This window comes from Microcaecilia unicolor, chromosome 5, assembly GCF_901765095.1.
Source record: "Microcaecilia unicolor chromosome 5, aMicUni1.1, whole genome shotgun sequence".
Taxonomy (NCBI): domain Eukaryota; kingdom Metazoa; phylum Chordata; class Amphibia; order Gymnophiona; family Siphonopidae; genus Microcaecilia; species Microcaecilia unicolor.
The window spans coordinates 362,894,290-362,907,634 of record NC_044035.1 but is presented as its reverse complement, the minus strand read 5'-3'; the positions used below and the strand labels follow the sequence as shown (position 1 = coordinate 362,907,634).

General features: G+C 43.4%; 1 protein-coding gene across 1 annotated transcript in view; it reads right to left on the bottom strand.

Moving 5' to 3' along the window:
* The window catches only part of LOC115471377 (polycystic kidney disease protein 1-like 3), a 120,919-nt gene that overhangs the window by 23,762 nt on the left and 83,812 nt on the right, over positions 1-13,345 (bottom strand). The window contains exons 23-24 of the mRNA XM_030205074.1: positions 9,716-9,849; positions 3,535-3,659 (exon numbers count right to left, since the gene is read on the bottom strand). Of these exons, the coding sequence (XP_030060934.1) occupies positions 3,535-3,659; positions 9,716-9,849 (259 nt within the window). The remainder of the gene's footprint in view (positions 1-3,534; positions 3,660-9,715; positions 9,850-13,345) is intronic.

Sequence of the window (13,345 nt, the reverse complement as noted above, 5' to 3'; positions counted from 1 at the left end):
GGGAGCAACCTGGGTTCGGCAGTCCTGCATCTCCCTCTCTTCATTCCCTTAACAAGCATCTCTCCCAAAGGGTCACTGGTGGCAGCAACTCACACAATGCCTGTGGGTGTCCCAGAAATCTCCCCTTTGCTGCATCCTGCCTCCTTGTGATGCAATTTCCTATTTTCACCTGGATGGAACATGGCAGAGCAGAGGGGAAGTTCCCCAGTCAGTCACAGGCAGTGTGTAAGAGTGGTCGCCACCGTTGTTGGTGACCTTTTGAAAGAAGGTGGATGGGGTGGTGTGAAAATTTGGACTAAGAATCTGACAATGAGAGGGAGGGAAGATAGATGAAGGGAGACATGGGGGAGGAATTGGACATTGGGGAGGGAAGCAAAGAAATGTTGCATGGGAGGGGGAGAGCGATAAACGTTGGACATGGGGTGACGGAAGAGAGAGAAATGTTCGACATGGGGTGCAGGGATGGGAGGGAGAGATGCTGCATGGGGACAGAGGGAGAAATATTGGACATGGGGTGAAGGGGTGGGAGGGAGAGATGCTGCACAGGGGGAGAGGGGCGAGAAAGGGAGAAATGTTGGACATGGGGGCAGAGTAGAGTGGAGGGGAGGGAAAGAGAGATACTGCTTAGGGAGGGGGGAAGAAAGAGATGTTAGACCCGGGATGCAAAGAAGGGTGAGAAAGAGAGAGAGAGAAAGAGAGATGGTGGACAATGGGAGAGAGAGGGAAGAGATGTTGGACATGGGAGTGGAGGAGAGGGAATGAGAGATGCATAGGAGGGAGAAGGGAGAGAGAGGGAAGAGATGTTGGACATGGGAGTGGAGGAGAGGGAATGATAGATGCCTAGGAGGAAGAAGGGAGAAAGAGGGAAATGTTGGATTCAGAGACAGAAGTGAAAAAGAGATGCTGGACAATGGGAAGTAGGGAAGAGAGGGAGAAATGCTGGATCATGGGGGAGGGGCAGGAAGGAAGACAGAAGGGATGGGAAGATGCTGGGGATGGGGGAGTGAAAGGGACAGGGAGAAGCCAGGCTATGAGGATGAGGAGGAGAGAAAGAGGGAGCAGGTACTGGGCTAGAAGGATGGAGGGTGGAAGATACTGAGTATTGTAAAACCGAGTTGAAGAGGCCAAGGGAGGGGGGGAAGGTGACAAGGAGATGAATGAGAAAAGGATAATGATTACAGGGGATAGAAATATAGTAATGAGGAGTAGAGAATGGAAGGCTGGGAAAGGAGCAAGATGGAGGATGGGAGAGCTAGTGGGTGAGAGAAAGGGAGGAGATGGAATTTAATAGGTACCTGAAAAGTAAAAAGAAGGAGAAGAGTGAGAAAGAGGGTGAAACGAGTGAACAGAGAAGCAGTAAAGAAAAAAAGAAAAGAAAGAACTAAAAAGGAAAGATCGATAGGTCAGAGGCAGGTAAAGTGAGTGCAGTCAAGAGAAGAAAAGACAAATGGACAGCAGCTGCTTGAAGAAGAATTAGCAGAAGACAGACAGGAAAACAGAAAAGAGAAACTGGAACCAACATGATGGAAAATTAAAATGTCCAGACAACAAAGGTAGAAAAAAAGCATTTTATTTTGACTGTATTAAATGGAATATGGCTTTTGATTTATTATTACCCTTGATATACTAACAAAGTGTTTTACAATATAAAATCAAAACAGGTAAAATCATATCTAAGGAAACATACAAACAGAAAATAGTTATTATGTTTATTCAAACTTGATATAGGTCAAAGCAGTGTACAATAATACAATAAAACACATAAAATACAATAATAAAATTCAATAAAAGAATGCCATTAATAGAAAGGAAAGAATAACCACATTCACACCAGAGAAAATGAAGGTTGCAGTAGCAGATAAAAATACTAATACACAAATACAAAAGTGATACAAAAATGACTACAGAATCTCCAGCCTGCCACAGGAGACCTCTACAGCATTAAGTGCCAAAATATGAACATAAAATATGATACTAGTTATGACATCAAGTAACAGATAGTTAATACACTAGACAGAGAGACTCACAAAGATCAGTGAATCACAGAAGGGATAGACCCGTAAAGTTGTAAGTTGTAGACTTTCTCAGTAAAAAGAAAGATTATTATTCAAAATAAGGGCCCTGTTTACTAAGCCGCACTATGTTTTTAGCGTGCATTAAAAATTAGCACACGCTAAGACTAGTGGATCCCAGGAAGTAGAGTTTATGCATTTGACTCAGATGGGAATAAGTTTTCCCCAGAACTCAGAAGGCCTGTTACCCCAAAAGAGTAGCTCGACACTTTTGTTAGGGGTTGTGGAGGCCTTTTTGAGGCTGGATCCACAACAGGAAGGAGCAAACGGACATTGCTTCTACCATCAAAAAGATTAGAGGTATGACTGAGGGGGGGGGGGAGGTGGATCATGCCCAGCTTTGATTTTTCTATAGGGGGGAGGGAGGAGGAATCGGGGGGGGGGGGGGGAATCAGAAAGGAGGTTTTTCTGGTGTTCCAAGGAGTGGGAGGAGGGATCAGAATCATGGTGGGCAGGACCTGGTCAGAAATCCTTACCTAGGTCTCGGCTGAATATTGACTGGGATCCACATAAGCTCTGACAGTTTCCATAGCAAGAGTTAGCTCTGGATATCCAATGCTGCAGCCTGGACATGGCTCAATCTTGATTATTTTGGGTGAATTGTGCCCATGGCAGTCAGGATTAAAAAAAATGCTGAAGCCTGCGGGCTGAATATTGAGAGATAAGTGTTCTGTGAGGACTCTGGCATGTGATTCCAGTGACGGACCACCATGTGACCGGGACACTCCCATTTACAAGTGATTGTTTTGTGGAGTTTTATAACAGAAGCTTATAGCCCAGATCACTAAGCACGTTTTCCACTGCAGAATTTACCAGATCCCTTTCTTCTTGTTTTCATGAACAACCTGAATTTCCTTTTCAGTGTGGAGGAGTAGCCTAGTGGTTAGTGCAGTGGACTTTGATCCTGGGGAACTGAGTTAAATTCCCACTGCAGCTCCTTGTGACTCTGAGTAAGTCACTTAACCCTCCATTGCCCCTGGTACAAGTAAATACCTGAATATACTGTGAAAACCACTTTGAATGTAGTTGCAAAAACCAAAGAAAGGCGGTATATCAAGTCCCATTTCCCTTTCCCCTTCCCTCTTTTGGTTATTGTGAGAAATTGTGTGTTTTGGGTAAAGTACCACTAAAGGTGATTTTTAGGAAAACCCTGCAGGCAGTAGCTTCCCTTGCCCACCAGGACACTCCTATGGAGAGGAAAACCAACCCACTCAAGGACCAGAATTGTATTTACTGCCCACCACCAACTTGAGGAACTGGATAGAAGAGCCAGCTCTTAAATGCCAGGTGTTTCTGGATCCATTCTTTAATCTCTCAGCTCATAAGAATTAGATATGATACCCGGGAGACTGAGAAGAAGAATTCACAATGCTCGTACTCATATTAGTTGGTATTAAGAGAATACAAGAACATCATGCACAGATTATTCCTTTCGGGTCTGTAGCTGGAATGTGCAACTCACCTGCTGAACGACAGAGAAGAGGAGGAGCAGCAGGAAGGACCCCTGTACACAGAACAGTAACACGTTCTCTGCACTCTTCTTGTACAGCCTCATAATCTGCAGGTCCGATGAGGCAAGAAGGCTTCCTGGACAAAGAATAAAAGAGCACGAAAGAAATTTACACACTGGGCGTAACTCTCTACTAACAGTGTCACACCTATGTCACAAGATCTGTCCCACGCTCAGGAACCATATTAAAGCACATTCCAGCCACTCTGTATAAAAAAAAAGGACCATTCAGGAACCCTATTCAAGCCACATCTGTGTCGAGAAAAAGACCATTCAAGAACCATATTACAGCTACATCTGTATCGAGGAAAATAACCGTTGAGGACTCCTATTCCAGCCACATTTGTATGAAGAAAAAGAACACAATCCACCTCTTTTTTTAAGCTTCAGGGGCCCCATTCCAACCACATCTGTATTAAAAAAAAAATGAACACTCAGAAATCCCCTTACAGCCACATCGTATCAAGAAAAAGAACCATTCCAAACCCTATTCCAACCACATCTGTATCAAGAAAAAGAACATTCAGAAACCCCCTTACAACCACATCGTATCAAGAAAAACAACCATTCCAAACCCTATTCCAACCACATCTGTATCAAGAAAAAGAACATTCAGAAACCCCCTTACAACCACATCGTATCAAGAAAAACAACCATTCCAAACCCTATTCCAGTCACATCTGTATCAAGGAAAAGAACATTCAGGAGCTCCATTCCAGCCACACCTGTATCAAGAAAAAGAACATTCAGAAACCCCCTTACAACCACATCATATCAAGAAAAAGAACCATTCCAAACCCTATTCCAACCACATCTGTATCAAGAAAAAGAACATTCAGAAACCCCCTTACAATCACATCGTATCAAGAAAAACAACCATTCCAAACCCTATTCCAACCACATCTGTATCAAGAAAAAGAACATTCAGAAACCCCCTTACAACCACATCGTATCAAGAAAAACAACCATTCCAAACCCTATTCCAGTCACATCTGTATCAAGGAAAAGAACATTCAGGAGCTCCATTCCAGCCACACCTGTATCAAGAAAAAGAACATTCAGAAACCCCCTTACAACCACATCATATCAAGAAAAAGAACCATTCCAAACCCTATTCCAACCACATCTGTATCAAGAAAAAGAACATTCAGAAACCCCCTTACAACCACATCGTATCAAGAAAAACAACCATTCCAAACCCTATTCCAGTCACATCTGTATCAAGGAAAAGAACATTCAGAAACCCCCTTACAACCACATCGTATCAAGAAAAACAACCATTCCAAACCCTATTCCAGTCACATCTGTATCAAGGAAAAGAACATTCAGAAACCCCCTTACAACCACATCGTATCAAGAAAAACAACCATTCCAAACCCTATTCCAGTCACATCTGTATCAAGGAAAAGAACATTCAGAAACCCCCTTACAACCACATCGTATCAAGAAAAACAACCATTCCAAACCCTATTCCAGTCACATCTGTATCAAGGAAACGAACATTCAGGAGCTCCATTCCAGCCACACCTGTATTAAGAAAAAGAACATTCAGAAACCCCATTACAACCACATCGTATCAAGAAAAACAACCATTCCAAACCCTATTCCAGTCACATCTGTATCAAGGAAAAGAACATTCAGGAGCTCCATTCCAGCCACATCTGTATCAAGAAAAAGAACATTCAGAAACCCCCTTACAACCACATCGTATCAAGAAAAAGAACCATTCCAAACCCTATTCCAACCACATCTGTATCAAGAAAAAGAACATTCAGAAACCCCCTTACAACCACATCGTATCAAGAAAAACAACCATTCCAAACCCTATTCCAACCACATCTGTATCAAGAAAAAGAACATTCAGAAACCCCCTTACAACCACATCGTATCAAGAAAAACAACCATTCCAAACCCTATTCCAGTCACATCTGTATCAAGGAAAAGAACATTCAGGAGCTCCATTCCAGCCACATCTGTATCAAGAAAAAGAACATTCAGAAACCCCCTTACAACCACATCGTATCAAGAAAAAGAACCATTCCAAACCCTATTCCAACCACATCTGTATCAAGAAAAAGAACATTCAGAAACCCCCTTACAACCACATCGTATCAAGAAAAACAACCATTCCAAACCCTATTCCAACCACATCTGTATCAAGAAAAAGAACATTCAGAAACCCCCTTACAACCACATCGTATCAAGAAAAACAACCATTCCAAACCCTATTCCAACCACATCTGTATCAAGAAAAAGAATATTCAGAAACCCCCTTACAACCACATCGTATCAAGAAAAACAACCATTCCAAACCCTATTCCAGTCACATCTGTATCAAGGAAACGAACATTCAGGAGCTCCATTCCAGCCACACCTGTATCAAGAAAAAGAACATTCAGAAACCCCCTTACAACCACATCGTATCAAGAAAAAGAACCATTCCAAACCCTATTCCAACCACATCTGTATCAAGAAAAAGAACATTCAGAAACCCCCTTACAACCACATCGTATCAAGAAAAACAACCATTCCAAACCCTATTCCAGTCACATCTGTATCAAGGAAAAGAACATTCAGGAGCTCCATTCCAGCCACATCTGTATCAAGAAAAAGAACCATTCATAAACCCCCTTACAGCCACAACGTATCAAGAAAAAGAACTATTCAGGAACCCTATTCCAGTCACATCTGTATCAAGAAAAAAAATATTCGAGAACCCTGTTACAGCTACATCTGTATCAAGAAATGGAACATTCAGCGGCCCCATTCCAACCACATCTGTATTAAAAAAAACACTCAGAAACCCCCTTATAGCCACATCATATCAAGAAAAAGAACCATTCCAAACCCTATTCCAGTCACATCTGTATCAAGGAAATGAACATTCAGGAGCTCCATTCCAGCCACACCTGTATCAAGAAAAAGAACATTCAGAAACCCCCTTACAACCACATCGTATCAAGAAAAAGAACCATTCCAAACCCTATTCCAGTCACATCTGTATCAAGGAAACGAACATTCAGGAGCTCCATTCCAGCCACATCTGTATCAAGAAAAAGAACCATTCATAAACCCCCTTACAACCACATCGTATCAAGAAAAACAACCATTCCAAACCCTATTCCAGTCACATCTGTATCAAGGAAAAGAACATTCAGGAGCTCCATTCCAGCCACATCTGTATCAAGGAAACGAACATTCAGAAACCCCCTTACAACCACATCGTATCAAGAAAAAGAACCATTCCAAACCCTATTCCAGTCACATCTGTATCAAGGAAACGAACATTCAGGAGCTCCATTCCAGCCACATCTGTATCAAGAAAAAGAACCATTCATAAACCCCCTTACAACCACATCGTATCAAGAAAAACAACCATTCCAAACCCTATTCCAGTCACATCTGTATCAAGGAAAAGAACATTCAGGAGCTCCATTCCAGCCACATCTGTATCAAGGAAACGAACATTCAGAAACCCACTTACAACCACATCGTATCAAGAAAAACAACCATTCCAAACCCTATTCCAGTCACATCTGTATCAAGGAAAAGAACATTCAGGAGCTCCATTCCAACCACATCTGTATCAAGAAAAAGAACCATTCATAAACCCCCTTACAGCCACAATGTATCAAGGAAAAGAACTATTCAGGAACCCTATTCCAGTCACATCTGTATCAAGAAAAAGAATATTCGAGAACCCTGTTACAGCTACATCTGTATCAAGAAATGGAACATTCAGGGGCCCCATTCCAACCACATCTGTATTAAAAAAAAAGAACACTCAGAAATCCCCTTACAGCCACATTGTATCAAGAAAAAGAACCATTCCAAACCCTATTCCAGTCACATCTGTATCAAGGAAACGAACATTCAGGAGCTCCATTCCAGCCACACCTGTATCAAGAAAAAGAACATTCAGAAACCCCCTTACAACCACATCATATCAAGAAAAACAACCATTCCAAACCCTATTCCAGTCACATCTGTATCAAGGAAAAGAACATTCAGGAGCTCCATTCCAGCCACATCTGTATCAAGAAAAAGAACTATTCATAAACCCCCTTACAGCCACAACGTATCAAGAAAAAGAACTATTCAGGAACCCTATTCCAGTCACATCTGTAACAAGGAAAAGAACATTCAGGAGCTCCATTCCAGCCACATCTGTATCAAGAAAAATAACTATTCATAAACCCCCTTACAGCCACAACGTATCAAGAAAAAGAACTATTCAGGAACCCTATTCCAGTCACATCTGTATCAAGGAAAAGAACATTCAGGAGCTCCATTCCAGCCACATCTGTATCAAGAAAAAGAACCATTCATAAACCCCCTTACAGCCACAACGTATCAAGAAAAAGAACTATTCAGGAACCCTATTCCAATCACATCTGTATCAAGGAAAAGAACATTCAGGAGCTCCATTCCAGCCACATCTGTATCAAGAAAAAGAACCATTCATAAACCCCCTTACAGCCACAACGTATCAAGAAAAAGAACTATTCAGGAACCCTATTCCAGTCACATCTGTATCAAGAAAAAGAATATTCGAGAACCCTGTTACAGCTACATCTGTATCAAGAAATGGAACATTCAGCGGCCCCATTCCACCCACATCTGTATTAAAAAAAAACACTCAGAAACCCCCTTACAGCCACATCATATCAAGAAAAAGAATATTCGAGAACCCTGTTGCAGCTACATCTGAAAAAGAACCATGGAGGAGTGGCCTACTGGTTAGGGTGGTGGGCTCTGGTCCTGAGGAACTGAGTTTGATTCCCACTTCAGGCACAGGCAGCTCCTTGTGACTCTGGGCAAGTCACTTAACCCTCCATTGCCCTATGTAAGCCGCATTGAGCCTGCCATCAGTGGGAAAGCGCAGGGTTCAAATGTAACATAAAATAGATACTATTGGAGATTCTACATGGAATGTTGCTATATTGGAGATTCTACGTGGAATGTTGCTATTCCACTAGCAACATTCCATGTAGAAGGCTGCGCAGGCTTCTGTTTCTGTGAGTCTGACGTCCTGCACGTACGTGCAGGATGTCAGACTCACAGAAGCAGAAGCCTGCGCGGCCACATTGGTGATCTGCAAGGGCCGACTTCTACACGGAATGTTGCTAGTGGAATAGCAACATTCCATGTAGAATCTCAAATAGTAGCAACAGTGGAGGAGTGGCCTAGTGGTTAGGGTGGTGGACTTTGGTCCTGAGGAACTGAGTTTGATTCCCACGTCAGGCACAGGCAGCTCCTTGTGACTCTGGGCAAGTCACTTAACCCTCCATTGCCCCATGTAAGCTGCATTGAGCCTGCCATGAGTGGGAAAGCGTGGGGTACAAATGTAACAAAAATAAATAAATAAATTCCAGTCACATCTGTATCAAGAAAAAGAACATTCACAAAACTTATTACTGCACCTCATCTAGAGTTCTCCCCTGATCCAATTTTCTGATCATCCAGTCAAAGAAATTGACTAGTTCATCTGACAGGAGCAATCTCTTTTAAAACTATGCCGCCTCAGAGCCTGTAATCGACAGCATGCAGAAAGTGTACTATCATCTGTTTCAGCTGTAACTCAATTAATGTAATAAGTATATGAAGGTTTGGTAAGCAAGGGCATTATTAATGCAAGGTGTGGCAGGGCATTGGGGGGGGAGGGGCAAATCAACTTACCCTCCTTTGCCCCAGGTACAAAAGTGGAACAGAGATAGTAGCTGCATATATGTAAACCACTTTAGTCGTACTACAGAAAGGCAGTGTATCAACTCCAAAAGGCAAACTTTCTTGTACTGTCTTTACATGCTCCCCTGCACCTGGCAAGGCTCTTGCTTAGAGGTTCAAAGAGTTCCTGAATTTGGGAAGATGCACAGAGCCATTTACATTTAGTAGAGTGGATGAACTTCCATGGAATAGGAAAGAAAGCATTTAGAGCCAGAGCGATAGGATGAATGCCAGGCAGCAGTGGAGGACATCGCTCAAGGCTGTCATCCTACTGCAGGGTGAACAGTGGGAGAAAATCGGAGGACTGGCTACTGAACAGGCTATGTCATAGGGATGGGTTTACTGTAGCCATTATTAAGCTGAGCCATGTTTTGGGGCTGATTTGAAGAAGGGCTAAGATCATTACCTATTCCATTGTTCTCCAGGATGAGAGCTGTGATGCAGAATAGGTCTGTGTTGCCGTTATACACATTAAACTCCACAAATATGGCTTTACTGGCACCATCAAGCCAGTTGGTGTCCCTGAGGTCTTCCAGAACCCTGTGGGTGAGAGGAAGCATGTCAGTTTCATTTACAAACTGCTTTTATAATTACCATGTTTCCATCCTTGGTTAAAATCCAGTTCAGTTCTGTAGTGTCCTTCTGAAAGCCTTTAGTAACCTGTATCAGTCTGTTTACCAGTGGCCAAGGATTTGTACGCAGCCAGCCCTGTATCTGTTAGGGTGAGGGTGGCACTAGAGGCACCATGAGAGATTTAGATGCTTGTATGGACTGCTGTCAACTATAAAAACCTCTGGCAAAACACTGGCAGACAATGGAGGTCCTGGTGGATCAGGGAGATTGCTCTCACACTGTCCAGTGCACTGAGGGTCCAGGTAGATCAGTGGAGATCATTCTCAGCACTACTACTACTAACATTTGTATAGCGCTACCAGATGCACACAGCGCTGAACACGTGACACATAGAGAAAGTCCCTGCTCAAAGAGCTTACAATCTAGGTAAAACAGACAGACAAGACATTTACGGGCAAGGGAATTACTGGGTAAAGAGGATCAGGGGAGAAGGAGGGCAAATGAGTAGGGGTTAGGAGCCAAAGGCAGTAGTGAAAAGGTGGGTTTTTAGCATAGATTTAAAAACAGGTAGAGATGGTGCTAGACATATAGGTTCGGGAAGTAGGTTCCAGGCATAAGGTGCCACAAGACAAAAGGGACAAAGTCTGGAGTTAGCGGTGGAGGAGAAGGGGGACAATAAGAGAGATTTGTTCAGAGAGGGGAGTTCACGGGGAGGAATGTAAGGAGAAATGAGAGATGAGAGGTAGTGAGGAGTCATAGGTTAACTTCCCCCCAAACAAAGGGGTTGTATTAAGCCAGTACTGATCAGTGTTTTTTTTAAACGCTGACTGCTGCAGCTGAAATTATGCTTGAATATTCTGTGTTGGGCCGTCTGGATAGGTGGTGCTGGCCGGCACTTAACCAGTTAAGGGTGAATATCAGAATTTATCCACTTAAGTTAAACTGGCCAAAGATAGGACTGCTAGTAATGGGGTTCTATTTGGACGGTTAACTTAACCTGTTAAGGGCTGACTATTGGCACTGATCCAGTTAACTACTAACTCTGCCCCTGGACCCCCCCCCCCCCCCCCCAACTCAATAGCCATTTTTGACTTTTTCCATTTAGAGCCATCAGTCTGTCTCACTCTTCCTTCTCTTCTCCCTGTTTCAAAAGGTGAAGGATTAGGATAAAACTGAAGGGAAAGGGAACTGATATACTGCCTTTCTGAGGTTTCTGCAACTACATTCAAAGCGGTTACATATATTCAGGTACTTATTTTGTACCAGGGGCAATGGAGGGTTAAGTGACTTGCCCAGAGTCAGAAGGAGCTGCAGTGGGAATCAAACTCAGTTCCCCAGGATCAAAGTCCACTGCACTAACCACTTAGCTACTCTTCCACTCCTTGGGATTCCGGAATCTTGCTATTATTTGGGGTTCTACATGGAATGTTGCTACTCTTTGAGATTGTGCCTGGAATCTTGTTAATGGGACTTGATATACTGCCTTTATGTGGTTTTGTGGTATATACAGATACTTATTTTGTACCAGGGGCAATGGAGGGTTAAGTGACTTGCCCAGAGTCCCAAGGAGCTGCAGTGGGAATCGAACCCAGTTCCCCAGGATCAAAGTCCGCTGCACTAACCACTAGGCTTCTCCTCCACATTCCATGTAGAATCTGAAATAGTAGCAACCACTAGGCTACTCTTCCACTCCTTGGGATTCCGGAATCTTGTATTCTTTGGGGTTCCACATGGAATGTTGCTGCTCTTTGAGATTGTGCCTGGAATCTTGTTAATGGGACTTGATATACTGCCTTTCTTTTTGCAACAACATTCAAAGTGGTTTACATAGTTTATACAGGTACTTATTTGTACCTGGGGCAATGGAGGATTAAGTGACTTGCCCAGAGTCAGAAGGAGCTGCAGTGGGAATTGAACCCAGTTCCCCAGGATCAAAGTCCACTGCACTAACCACTAGGCTACTCCTCCACTCCAAGAGGATAGGGTATATTTTGTTATGAGACAGAGAGAGAGAGAGAAATGTAAAAGTAAAATGAAATGGAAAGGAAAGATCAATGTCTGGAACATAAGAGTAGCCATACTGGGTCAGACCAATGGTAAATCTAGCCTAGTATCCTCCTTCCAGCAGTGGCCAATCCAGGTCATAAGTACCTGGCAGAAACCTAAATAGTAGCAACATTCCATGCTACCAATCCCAGGGCAAGCAGTGGCTTCTCCATGTCCATCTCAATAACAGACTATGGACTTTTCCTCTATCAAAACCTTACCACATCCTCTGGCAAAGAGTTCCAGAGCTTAACTATTCTTTGAGTAAAAAAAATATTCTCTCTTACTTGTTTTAAAAGTATTTCCATATAATTTCATTGTGTCCCCTGTTCTTTGTACTTTTTGAAAGAGTGAAAAATCGATTCACTTTTACCCATTCTATACCACTCAGGATTTTGTACACCTCAATCACATCCCACCTCAGCCCAGTGGCGTTCCTAGGGGGGCTGACACCCAGGGCGGATCGCCGATGCACCCTGCCCCCCAGGTGCAGCGCCCCCCCAGAACAGCGCGACGCCCCCCTCCCGGCAAAAGAACTCCCGATCCCCCGGCAAAAGAACCCCCCTCCCGGGCGCACGCCGCTGCGGGGGGGGGGGGGTGCCGTGCACCTGCCAGCTCTTCGTTTTCATGCTCCCTCTGTCCTGGAACAGGAAGTAACCTGTTCCGGGGTAAAGGGAGAATGAAAACGAAGAGCCGACAGGCGCGCGGCACCCCCCCAGCGGCATGCACCCGGGGTGGACCACCCCCACCGCCCCCCCTTGGTACGCCACTGCCTCAGCCATATCTTTTTCAAGCTGAAGAGCCCTAACCTCTTTAGCCTTTCCTTATATAAGAGGAATTCCATCCCATTTCTCATTTTGGTTACTCTTCTTTGAACCTTTTCTAATTCTACTATATCGTTTTTGAGATACGGCAACCAGAACAGAATGCAGTACTCAAGGTAATGCCACACCATGGAGTGATATTGTTAAATAGCACCGGTCCCAGTACAGATCCCTGCAGAACTCCACTATTCACCCTCCTGCACTGAGAAAAATGGCCATTTAACCCTAACCTCGGTTTTCTGTCCAAGAACCAACTCCTAATCCGCAAAACGGCATTGCCTCCTATCCCATGACTCTTTAATTTTCTCAAGAATCTCTCATGAGGAACTTTGTCAAAAGCTTTCTGAAAATCAAGATACATTACATCAACCAGCTAACTCTTTTCACATATTTATTCATGCCTTCAAAGAAACAAAGCAAATTGGTGAGGCAAGATTTCCCTTGACTCAACCCATGCTGACTCTGTCCCATTAAACCATGTTTGTTTATGTCTTCCGTAATTTTATTCTTTCTAATAGTTGCCACTATTTTTCCTGGCTCTGACATCAGGCTTACTGGTCTATAATTTCCCAGATCACCCGGAACCCTTTTGA